We start from the raw sequence: 13,134 nt of genomic DNA, 5'->3' as shown, positions 1-13,134 counted from the left end.
TTAGTCATTTTTAAAGTGACTATGCATAAACAATAATCAGTGAGTTGCAGCAGTGTAAAAACAAGTGGGTTAAATAAAGAGAAAAATGATTGATTTATTATATTATTTGTGCCATGGTCCTATAAGAGCTTTTTGTCACTTCCCACGAGCCGGGCTGTGACAACTCACACTCATTCTTATGTTTTAATAAATGTATCATATAGTGTGTGTGTGTGTGTGTTTGTGTGGCAGGCTTACAATGATGGAAAAAAACTACATTTGAGAGTGCGCTGACCCTGGTGCTAGGGGGAGGTACAGCTGGAGGTTGAATGTTTGAAGGGGTACGGGACTTTAACAAGTTTGGGAACCACTGATCTAGGCTAATCTTCGGACTAGAACTAGTTGGTTTTAAAGACAGGACAGATATATCTTCAGATATAGTGTATGGTGAAGTATTCCATATAATATTTGATTGAGGTATTGTCTTCTGTCATTTTTAGGATAAGCAGCAGAGCGGGCTCCCACCTCAGCAGCAGAGTTAAAGGAATAGCTCCTCTCTCGAGGACCGTGTCTTCAGCAGCTAACCCCGATAGAGTGGACCCCAATCTGATGCAGGCCCTCATCTACTTGGACCGAGGGTAGGCATATCCCTTCTAGTGTACTTAGTTAATGGACCAAGTGCTAAAACCACTCGTTAGACCGAGCAACTTCAGGTGTTGTTGGCTTTCAGTTTTACTGTTTTTCAAGATACAAACCACAATTTATTTTGTCCAGCAACTTTAGTGTTTAGTTCTTTTCACTCTACACTTAGAGGGTTTTAGAATCAAAGTGCTCATCATGGGTAGAGACACTGCCTTTAATTCTATAGTTGAATGGACCTCAATGGATGGGCTCTTGAATCCCCTTCTCTCTCTGTCTCTCTCTCTGTCTCTCTCTCTGTCTCTCTCTCTCTCTCTCTCTCTCTCTCTCATATTGTCTTGTCAGAGAGGACCCTGAGGGTCTTAGGCGAAGGGGCCTGGAACCCTACCCTGCTGGCCCAGCCGGGGACACTTACAAAACAGTACGGGATCGCTCTCCCGTCAGGATGGATATCCCACCAGGCCCTGTTATCATGCGCTCTGGGTCCAACACCAGCAAAAGGAGCTACTCCCCAGACAGGGACCAGAAGAGCTTCTCCTACCAGCAGAGCCAGCAGAAGAGTAAGTCTGCATCCCAAATTGTTCCTTATTATTCCCTATAAAGTGCACTTAATTTGACCAGGGCGCATAGGGGACGGGAGTTTACTTTGACTACAGAGACCACAGCGCTTTAGTTCAGCTGTCAATGATTAACAATATCAGTTTTAAATCTATCACTTTAGTCTGGCTCTGTACCAGTGTCCATTCTAGCATACCACTTGACATGAAGCAATGCATTGGACATTCATCCTTTGTGGTACATCTGCCAGTCATTTTGGGGACCTTTTTCTCTCGCCCCTCCAGGGTATAACGAAGAGCCACAGAGCCAGAACAGAGAACCTGGTAAGTCTAGATTACACATTGAACAGTCAAGCCGATTCAATGACCCACAGGGATGCAAACTAGTGCCTTTTTGTGAAATGAAATGTGCTGTTTTTAATCCAATATAGGTGACCTAGTAGATCTGATGAGAAAAGTTTTGGGGGGGGGGGGGGGGTGCTTTGGATCACTACTGGCTGTATACGAACGAGTGATGCGCGTTTGTACCAGTACTGTCTGCCTTGTATCCAAGGCTCAGCCAATCATTCACATAACAACAGAATGCAGCACGCGACTGAAGAGGGAAGAGAATCTATTTGCTTAGTTACAGCATCAGCGCGCGCTCCGTGAAACACCGCGGGTGAGTGGAAAGGCAGTTTACCAGTTACAGCAGCGCGTCCCCTGAACGATAACGGAGAGGTTGGTGAGAAGAAGCCTAACCACGGAGAGGTTCGGTGAGAAGAAGCCTGACCACGGAGAGGTTCGGTGAGAAGAAGCCTGACCACGGAGAGGTTCGGTGAGAAGAAGCCTGACCACGGAGAGGTTCGGTGAGAAGAAGCCTGACCACGGAGAGGTTCGGTGAGAAGAAGCCTGACCACGGAGAGGTTCGGTGAGAAGAAGCCTGACCACAGAGAGGTTCGGTGAGAAGAAGCCTGACCACAGAGAGGTTTGGTGAGAAGAAGCCTGACCACGGAGACGGGGATTGAGAAGGTGATGAAGCGTACTTCATGAACTGTAACCAAAAAACAACTGGCATTTGGAAAGTTTGAGGTGACTGAGAAACTGTGGTGGAACAAGTATTGTTAGCATTGTTAAGTATCTTGCTAGCTGATCGAATTGTCCGTTAGCTAGACAAGACATGTTGAGCAACATTATCATCTTAAGTATGTGGTTAAATTTCAGAATGAGATAATTAGGTGAAAATGAGGCATTGCTTGTTAGGCCAGTGGATTCAGCGATCAAGTGTAGCAGGAGCTGGGCCTGGTTTCAGCTGGTTGTCACCAGAAGTGAAAGAAGCACAATATGTTCCCTCTTTCTCACTTTTTCAGTACAGTGGATAAAAAGGGGTATGTCAGGTGTACACTCTGCCTGAATGAGATCAATTATGCCAACAAAGGTTATCATGCTCTGCTGGCACATTGTAGAACATGTGTCCACAGGCAGAACGTGTACAATGTAATAATGTGTAGCCCAAAGATATTGCTTTAGTTGTGTTGAACTTGACAGTAACACGTGGGGGGGGGGGGGGTTTATTTATTTAACATCTACTATAGTGGCCGCTATAATAGAGCAAAAATAGATTGCCTGTTTGTTTCATTCTATTTCTACTTTAATGTTTTTTTCAATATTTAGATGTGTGTGTTCACAAGCATTCTATTACAAATGCTGTCATGGCTAACTGCAATATTAGTGTATTGTTTTTTTTCTCAAGACTTGAATGTCATTTGCAGTAAAGTCTAGGCAACAAATAACATTGGATTGCTTTCTTTACATTTTTTAGCTGTGCGTTTGGTTCACATGAAGCACTTTTTATTTTACACACAGAGACTGATCATGTAGATCATATTCTTTTGTTGTTTAATAAGTTAAAACCTACATTTCCTCCTAGCAGGGATTTTTTTTTACATGATTCAGTGCAACAACAAAAAAGTGGCACCTTTCTGGGCCCTCACCAGTTTGCACCCCTGGATCCAGCATACCCCTCAAATTCGGTTTTGCTACATGTAAGCCTATCCATAAAAAAAAACAGTTTGACACCTTGGTTTGAAGTGCTGTAAAAGCTCAAATTGAGCACCTCTCTCTGAGAGGAGGAGCATCTGTTTTCAGTGGAGGTGTGTATTTAAAGAGAGTTGCTGGAACATGTTAACCATGTTAATTATACATACACACTATTCTCGAAGGCTTTTGATTCAAGGTCTGACCTTTTTGGCTGGTGTGGGAGTAGCGTGCACACTGAGCTAGCAGATGTCTTCAAGATCAAACCAGAACACCCACCCACTCACATGACCTTCCCTTGTGAGTGGAGTGGGGCATGCATACCATTACTTAGTAACTCTTTTGTGCTCCTGAATAATTCCTTCACTGAATAGAATGAAAAGACTGGGATGAGTCCCCCCGCCCCCCAGTGGATATAACACCGATTTGCATAGGTTAAGGTAACCTCAGTGTGGGAGTATTGGGTGATTTTGTTATTAAGGAGAATATTGGGGTTGGAGGAGAGTAGGGACAGTAACAGTGTCTTTTACGTTTTTATTGAAAAGTCCTTTCTCATCATCACTGCAGAGGTTTTTAAATACCCTATTTTACTCATACATGCTACTGTGGAGGAGATGGGGCACAGGGGAAGTCTTCAGTCTGAAGAATCCCCCCCCCCTGGGGCGGCAGGTAGCCTAGTGGTGAGAGCATTGGGCCAGTAACCGAAAGGTTTCTGGATCAAATCCCCGAACTGACAAGGTAAAAATCTGTCGTTCTGCCACTGTTCCCCGGTAGGCCGTCATTGTAAATAAGAATTTGTTGTTAACTGACTTGCCTAGTTAACTAATAGTTTCACATATTTGGGCTGCTGCATATTCTAGCCGCCTTTTAGAAGATGTAGAGACCCCCTCCACCCCTGTCTGGAACACTAATTAGACTAGGCTGACACAAGAAATGCACACCACACTGAGTCTAGTAGGCCTGGTCTTACTGAAGATATCCTGTATAATGTCTGAGCATTTCAAGTACAATGGTTGAGAGATGCACTTACTGAAAGCATGCAGCCTTTAGGTTCATGTATAGCCTAGCCTACATGATTATATCTTAAGTATTATTTGTTTGGATTGATAACGCACACAACAACAATTCACCAATTTAAGCTGACAGAAATACCCTCTTAGACCTGCTCTAATACATTGGGTTTGTTAAATGCGAAACGCCGTGTGTAACGTCCATTTTTGTAGTTTACTAGGCTACTTGAGTCCTCTCGCTCTCTCTCCTCTCTCTGCTCTCTCTCCATGCCGCTTTCCAGACCTAGCCCCACCCCCTGTCACTCAAGGAGGACATTTATTGTTGCTTGACCACGAGACACTTGCGTTCGGTCTGCATGGTAAAAAAAAAATTGGGTGATTTATTTCACCTTTATTTAACCAGGTAGGCCAGTTGAGAACAAGTTCTCATTGACAACTGCGACCTGGCCAAGATAAAGCAAAGCAGTGCGACACAAACAACAACACAGAGTTACACATGGAGTAAACAAACATACAGTAGAAAAAGTCTATATACAATTTGTGCAAGTGAGGTTGATGACGTCAATGATGTTTTCACTTTGCTTCTTAATATAAATCCACTTGCGTTTTGTAATTACACTTTTTTTTGTGTGTTTCTCTTACATCTGAAAACAGCTAGTTTGTCTTCACTTAGCAAGTTGGGCCTAAATCTTGTTAGCCGCTAATCGCTAGTTAGCTGGCTAGCAAACTAATAAATGTCAGAGCACGACGAGGCACATACAACAGCACACCCAACACAACAACTCCTGGATGCTCCTCTTCTGGATTTGCAGTTCATCATTATCTGTTATCTGCAGATCCATTGGTCACCAATAATTTGTTGCGCGGCTGCCTCTTGTCCACTAGTTCAGTGTGTCTGGTGAGTGACTGTCATATCACGTTACCAGGTTCTCTTCACAACGCACACACATGGTCTGTCCTAGAGGGAGAGTTCTATCTTAGGTCGGTGCGACTCTTCTAACATTGCAAATAGCCTACATTTACCTAAATATACATGATTTCTTGTTCAAAGAAACATCTGTTAATAGTATCAGAGGATATCCAACATTTAAATAATTGACTTCTAATTTTGCTGCAGTTTGAACTAAGGAACCACACGTGTTGCTTGGTGTCTCAGTCAGTCTCACAACCTGAGATCTCTGCTGTTTAGCTCGGTTGGAAAAGGAATCAAACGTCCTGGAAGGAAGAGTTTTTCATTTCACTTTGGCTCAGTCTCATCGCCATGGGACATTCCTTAAATAGAAACAAACCCACCAGCCCGTCCATATTTGTTGTTTATAGACTTATTGGAGCCGACGGAGCACAATATTTTCAATTTAGTCACAGCTGAACTTGTCAACCGCTGTGGGTGAACTATTCCAACGAGAGAACGTGAAATAACCAACGATTTGTCTGTGCTGTGCTTATCCACAGTCCCCATAGCATCTCGTCTTATCTGTTGTTAACTGTACTGGTGCAACGATCACCTGGTCGATGACTAGAGAGAATAAGTGGTTGTTCCCCAATATGTTTTTAAATACTGAGAGGATTTAAATGGAGTTGAACTGCGGTCGGTGGTCCTGATTTATTTGGTTTACCGCCATCCTGTTTTCTTTCACATTGCTGCTGTTTAAATGCTTCTTAGTTTCTCTCTGTTTTCCTCTTCTCCACAGATAAGCCCAGGTTGCTAAGCCACACCAGAAGTACCTCCCTAGACGGATCAGCGAAAAGCTATGTAGCAATCAAGGTGGGGCTGCATGACTATGTAACTACATGACTACAGTTGCTCTTAATTCAATGAACCCCCCTCACATCCACTTGATACGATCAGTGTTTGTATCTCTACTATACCTGTAGAACATACCATTTAGCATAGTAGAGTTACACTATTCCTAAAAGCTAGAACAATCTCCGAAGACCACAACGTTTTGCCAGCACCAGATTGTAAAATGGCAATTCGTCATCTTCAGTGCATAGTTAGACTCAAATCAAATTTATTTATATAGCCCTTCTTACATCAGCTGATATCTCAAAGTGCTGTACAGAAACCCAGCCTAAAACCCCAAACAGCAAGCAATGCAGGTGTAGAAGCACGGTGGCTAGGAAAAACTCCCTTGAAAGGCCAAAACCTAGGAGGGGTGGCCAGTCCTCTTCTTGCTGTGCCGAGTGGAGATTATAACAGAAAATGGCAAAGATGTTCAAATGTTCATAAATGACCAGCATGGTCAAATAATAATAATCACAGTGGTTGTCGAGGGTGCAACAAGTCAGCGCCTCAGGAGTAAATGTCAGTTGGCTTTTCATAGCCGATCATTGAGAGTATCTCTACCGCTCCGGCTGTCTCTAGAGAGTTGAAAACAGCAGGTCTGGGACAGGTAGCACGTCCGGTGAACAGGTCAGGGTTCCATAACCGCAGGCAGAACAGTTGAAACTGGAGCAGCAGCACGGCCAGGTGGACTGGGGACAACAAGGAGTCATCATGCCAGGTAGTCCTGAGGCATGGTCCTAGGGCTCATGTCCTCTGAGAGAGAGCGAGAAAGAGAGAATTAGAGAGAGCATACTTAAATTCACACAGGACACCGGATAGGACAGGAGAAGTACTCCAGATATAACAAACTGATCCTAGCCCCCCGACACATAAACTACTGCAGCATAAATACTGGAGGCTGAGACAAGAGGGGTCAGGAGACACTGTGGCCCCATCCGATGATACCCCTGGACAGGGCCAAACAGGCAAGAGATAATCCCACCCATTTTGCCAAAGCACAGCCCCCACACCACTAGAGGGGTATCTTCAACCACCAACTTACCATCCTGAGACAAGGCTGAGTATACCCCACAAAGATCTCTGCCACGGCACAACCCAAGGGGAGGCGCCAACCCAGACAGGAAGACCACGTCAGTGACTCAACCCACTCAAGTGACGCACCCCTCCTAGGCACGGCATGGAAGAGCACCAGTAAGCCAGTGACTCAGCCCCTGTAATAGGGTTAGAGGCAGAGAATCCCAGTGGAAAGAGGGGAACCAGCCAGGCAGAGACAGCAAGGGCGGTTCGTTGCTCCAGAGCCTTTCCATTCGCCTTCACGCTCCTGGGCCAGATTACACTCAATCATATGACCTACTGAAGAGATGAGTCTTCAGTAAAGACTTAGAGGTTGAGACCGAGTCTGCGTCTCTCACATGGGTAGGCAGACCATTCCAAAAAATGGAGCTCTATAGGAGAAAGCCCTGCCTCCAGCTGTTTGCTTAGAAATTCTAGGGACAATTTGGAGGCTTGCGTCTTGTGACCGTAGCGTACGTATGCACGGCAGGACCAAATCGGAAAAATGGGTAGGAGCAAGCCCATGTAATGCTTTGTAGGTTAGCAGTAAAACCTTGAAATCAGCCCTTGCCTTAACAGGAAGCCAGTGTAGGGAGGCTAGCACTGGAGTAATATGATGAAATTTTGGGGTTCTAGTCAGGATTCTAGCAGCCGTATTTAGCACTAACTGAAGTTTATTTAGTGCTTTATCCAGGTAGCCGGAAAGTAGAGAATTGCAGTAGTCTAACCTAGAAGTAACAAAAGCATGGATTAATTTTTCATCATTTTTGGACAAAGTTTCTGATTTGTGTGTCATCCGCAAAGCAGTGAAAGTTAACATTTTATTTTGTTAAATGACATCACCAAGAGGTAAAATATATAAACGGAACCTTGAGGAACACCGAAATTTACAGTTGATTTGTCAGAGGACAAACCATTCACAGAGACAGACTGATATCTTTCTGACAGATAAGATCTAAACCAGGCCAGAACTTGTCCGTGTAGACCAATTTGGGTTTCCAATCTCGCCAAAAGAATGTGGTGATGGATGGTATCAAAAGCAGCACTAAGGTCTAGGAGCACGAGGACAGATGCAGAGCCTCGGTCTGACGCCATTAAAAGGTAATTTACCACCTTCACAAGTGCAGTCTCAGTGTTATAATGGGGTCTAAAACCAGACTGAAGCATTTCATATACATTGTTTGACTTCAGGAAGGCAGTGAGTTGCTGTGCAACAGCTTTTTTTTTGAGAGAGAGAGGAATGGGAGATTCGATATAGGCCGATTTTAGTTTTTTATATTTTCTGGGTCAAGGTTTGGCTTTATTACTGCCACTTTTACTGAGTTTGGTACACATCAGGTGGATAGAGAGCCGTTTATTTTGTTCAACATAGGTGGGCCAAGCACAGGAAGCAGCTCTTTCAGTAGTTTAGCTAGAATAGGGTCCAGTATGCAGCTTGTAGGTTTAGAGGCCATGATTATTTTCGTCATTGTGTCAAGATATATATAGTACTAAAACACTTGAGTGTCTCCCTTGATCCTAGGTCCTGGCAGAGTTGTGCAGACTGAGGACAACTGAGCTTTGGAGGAATACGCAGATTTAAAGAGGAGTCCGTCATTTGCTTTCTAATGATCATGATCTTTTCCTCAAAGTAGTTCATGAATGTATTACTGCTGAAGTAAAAGCCATCCTCTCTTGGGGAATGCTGCTTTTTAGTTATAGGATGATCGAGCAGCAGTAAGGGCTCTTCGATACAGCACGGTACTGTCTTTCCAAGCTAGTTGGAAGACTTCCAGTTTGGTGTGGCGCCATTTCCGTTCCAATTTTCTGGAAGCTTGCTTCAGAGCTCGGGTATTTTCTGTATACCGGGGAGCTAGTTTCTTATGACAAATGTTTTTAGGGGTGCAACTGCATCTAGGGTATTGCGCAAGGTTAAATTGAGTTCCTCAGTTAGGTGGTTAACTGATTTTTGTCCTCTGACGTCCTTGGGTAGGCAGAGGGAGTCTGGAAGGGCATCAAGGGATCTTTGGGTTGTCTGAGAATGTATAGCATGACCTTTGATGCTCTTTGGTTGGGGTCTGAGCAGATTATTTGTTGCAATTGCAAACGTAATAAAATGCTGGTCCGATAGTCCAGGATTATGAGGAAATCATTAAGATCCACAACATTTATTCCATGGGACAAAACTAGGTCCAGAGAATGACTGTGGCAGTGAGTAGGTCCGGAGACATGTTGGACAAAACCCACTGAGTCGATGATGGCTCCGAAAGCCTTTTGGAGTGGGTCTGTGGACTTTTCCATGTGAATATTAAAGTCACCAAAAATTACAATATTATCTGCTATGACTTCAAGGTCCGATAGGATTTCAGGGAACACAGTGAGGAACGCTGTATATGGCCCAGGAGGCCTGTAAACAGTAGCTATAAAAAGTGATTGAGTAGGCTGCATAGATTTCATGACTAGAAGCTCAAAAGACGAAAACGTCTATCATAAATATAAGCAACACCTCCGCCTTTGCGGGATGCGCGGGGGATATGGTCACTAGTGTAACCAGGAGGTGAGGCCTCATTTAACACAGTAAATTCATCAGGCTTAAGCCATGTTTCAGTCAGGCCAATCACATCAAGATTATGATCAGTGATTAGTTAATTGACTATAACTGCCTTTGACATGAGGGATCTAACATTAAGTAGCCCTATTTTGAGATGTGAGGTATCACGATCTCTTTCAATAATGGCAGGAGTGGAGGAGGTCTTTATTCTAGTGAGATTGCTAAGGCGAACACCGCCATGTTTAGTTTTCATCGACGGGGCTGTACTGGAGCAGGTTGAGAGCTTCAAATTCCTTGGTGTCCACATCAACAACAAACTAGATTGGTCCAAACACACCAAGACAGTCGTGAAGAGGGCACGACAAAGCCTATTCCCCCTCAGGAAACTAAAAAGATTTGGCATGGATCCTGAGATCCTCAAAAGGTTCTACAGCTGCAACATCGAGAGCATCCTGACCGGTTGCAACACTACCTGGTACGGCAATTGCTCGGCCTCCGACCGCAAGGCACTCCAGAGGGTAGTGAGTACGGCCCAGTACATCACTGGGGCAATGCTGCCTACACCACGCGGTGTCAGAGGAAGGCCCTAAAAATTGTCAAAGACCCCAGTCATAGATTGTTCTCTCTACTACCGCATGGCAAGCGGTACCGGAGTGCCAAGTCTAGGACAAAAAGGCTTCTCAACAGCTTTACCCCCAAGCCATAAGACTCCTGAACAGGTAACCAATGGTTACCCGGACTATTTGCATTGTGTGTGACCCCCCCCCCCCCCCCCCCCCACCCCTCTTTTACGCTGGTCTCAATGGGGGCAGTTACCTTATAGACAATACGTAGTTACAGGCCATTACCTTACAGACAATACGTAGTTACAGGCCGTTCGTTACCTTATAGACAATAATTTTGTCATCTGTCTTTTCCAACATGTTTTAGTACCTTTCTTTGGAAACACAATTCATTAACATTGCCTTGTCATGGACGATGGGATATGTTCCAGATCCCTGTGTAGGTTATTCTAAAAGTCACATCACAGAGGGACAGTTGATGTACATTATATGGCCTGTCTCTTCCTTGTAGTCTGACCCAGGTCACTATAGACTGTTCACCATGCATGACCCATTTCCTTGCCATGGATGAAAGCTTTCTGGGTCCTGTAAACTGAAAGTAATGGGTGTTTCACAAGTTGTTGGTTTTCAATGGTAACAAAAGGCTTCCTTTCGCTCAAATTGTTTTGTTTCTCTTTTTCCTTTTGACACTAAATGATGCAATATGATGATTGGTTGACATCTGTAGGCTTGGGCCTTCATCTTTGGCTGTCGACAGTCTTTGATCAAAGTTGTAAAGGTCTTAACGTTCTAGATTACTGTTGAGATGCTGAATGCATAATGGTGTTTTGTTGCGCTGAACAACATGAAAACTACAGCAACAACCATGTTGACTAATCAGTGATGCTTTGAATTTAAAACCAGAATCTGTTAAGCCTGCGGTGTCCTGCCTGGTACTCTAACTAACCCTTTAACATTTGCCCTCCCAGGAGGAGAGTGTCCCCACGCCAGCCCTGCTAGCGGGGCCGAAGGAGACGGTGTCGGCCAAGGAGACTGTCTCGGCCACGGAGGATACGGAGCAGACGCAGGACAACTTTAAGACACGGCGCTCTCAAGCCATCGCAGCTAAAGCGCTGGAAATCGAGAAGGTAAGAGGTCCCACTATCTAATGACTCCCAGCTAATAATCTGCTACTCTGCTAGCTAATAATCTGCTACTCTGCTAGCTAATAATCTGCTACTCTGCTAGCTAATACTCTTCTACTCTGCTAGCTAATACTCTGCTACTCTGCTAGTTGATACTCTGCTAGCTGATACTCTGCTAGCTGATACTCTGCTAGTTGATACTCTGCTATTCTGCTAGCTAATAATCTGCTAGCTAATAATCTGCTAGCTAATAATCTGCTACTCTGCTAGCTAATAATCTGCTACTCTGCTAGCTAATACTCTGCTACTCTGCTAGCTAATACTCTGCTACTCTGCTAGCTAATACTCTGCTAGCTAATACTCTGCTAGCTAATACTCTGCTACTCTGCTAGCTAATACTCTGCCAGCTAATACTCTGCTACTCTGCTAGCTAATACTCTTCTAGCTGTGTGGTAGTGTCGCTATCTCTAGTCCTAATCCTTTCCTCCATTTGGATTAATGGCTCTCTGAAACCCTATTGCATGTATATGGTGTCTCAGGAACATGTCGTTTTCATTTGAGTGCGAGAGGGACAAAGAGAGAAGGAGGATGAGTTGGCAGAAAGGACTTCTCAGTGTGCCTGCCCAGGCCTCCCTCTATACACAGACACACTGCATTACACTACCACTTATCTGTTCCTGTTAAACCAGGGCAGGAATGGCCCTGCAGTGTTCAGGCAGGCCACCCACGGTGTGGGTACTTCTTTTAGTATTATGTGAACACACACACGCACATACTCTTACGCAGAGATAACACACAAACGCTTACCCTGTCCTTTCTCAACCAGGTCACAGCAGCAGTTGTGGTTAGAGGCACTGGTTTGTAACATCTGTTGCAGTGTGGAACACCAAGCCAAACTCACCAGACCTAACAGAAACAGGGATGGGTGAGGCTGGGGATGTGGCTGGAGTACAGGGCTAAGGCTGGGGATAGAGATGTGACTGGAGCTGAGGCTGGGGATAGATTGGGGCAGACGGGGCTGGGGATAGGGTCGTGGCTGGTGCTTTGACTTAGGTTGGAGTTGGCATGAGATTGACTTAGGTTGGAGTTGGCATGAGATTCAGACCTACACTGATTTAGTGTGATTGCTTCAGTCCATAGCTGTTTATTTACCTCCACATGGATGGAAGAGGCCGCCTCTTACCACCCCTGAGCCACGAGCACTCATCCCTGTATCCTGTCCTGAGCTTCAGAGGTGGCTGTTGAATGAGCACATTTGCAGTGAGGGATGAGGACTAGAAATAGACTCCGTATGATTTGTGTACTCAGTGGGGCCAGTCGGGTCGATGTTCTTATAGTACCCTACTTTACTGCTTTAGCCTTATTTACGTAATATGTGGATTACGGGCTAGGAAAGCAAATGAGAAAACCGAGACATTTATTTATGCTAAGATCCAGTAACTTCCTCTTGAAATGCTCCTGTGTTACATTAGCAGAATTTAAAAAATACAATCAAATCAGTCAGATAACAACCTAGCAGTTGACAATCCTTGATCTCATAAGCCTATATTTAATTGATGGTACTACACTTATAAGATTTAGTTTACATATTTTCAACCGTTTTTTACTATTACATTTTGGGTTAGAGAAACTAGATGAAGTATCAGAGAAACTATTCAGCTGAATTTGAATATCGAAACCAAAATGGCTGGCAGTTATTTTCTGAAGAGTCCCTCCATTCATAATTTCTATCACTGTAACCTAAACATATACATTTCTCCCCTATTAGTCCCTGAGATGGAGGCCTCGTCCCAAATGGAGGCCTATTCCCTTTATGCTGCTCCAGTCCGGTCTGCAGTCAGCCCAGGCTGATTACGTGGCTGTTTTAATAATGTCCT

The 13,134-nt window shown here is 44.4% G+C and overlaps 1 protein-coding gene across 1 annotated transcript in view; it reads left to right on the top strand.

The window, feature by feature from the left end:
- The window catches only part of LOC110499982, a 35,056-nt gene that overhangs the window by 11,927 nt on the left and 9,995 nt on the right, over positions 1 to 13,134 (top strand). Inside the window, exons 6-10 of the mRNA XM_021577074.2 lie at positions 480 to 617; positions 964 to 1,178; positions 1,461 to 1,499; positions 5,893 to 5,966; positions 11,102 to 11,260. Coding sequence (XP_021432749.2) covers positions 480 to 617; positions 964 to 1,178; positions 1,461 to 1,499; positions 5,893 to 5,966; positions 11,102 to 11,260 — 625 coding nt within the window. The remainder of the gene's footprint in view (positions 1 to 479; positions 618 to 963; positions 1,179 to 1,460; positions 1,500 to 5,892; positions 5,967 to 11,101; positions 11,261 to 13,134) is intronic.

Source organism: Oncorhynchus mykiss, chromosome 2 (genome assembly GCF_013265735.2).
Source record: "Oncorhynchus mykiss isolate Arlee chromosome 2, USDA_OmykA_1.1, whole genome shotgun sequence".
In the NCBI taxonomy this organism is placed as follows: domain Eukaryota; kingdom Metazoa; phylum Chordata; class Actinopteri; order Salmoniformes; family Salmonidae; genus Oncorhynchus; species Oncorhynchus mykiss.
This window is presented reverse-complemented; position numbering and strand designations above follow the sequence as displayed.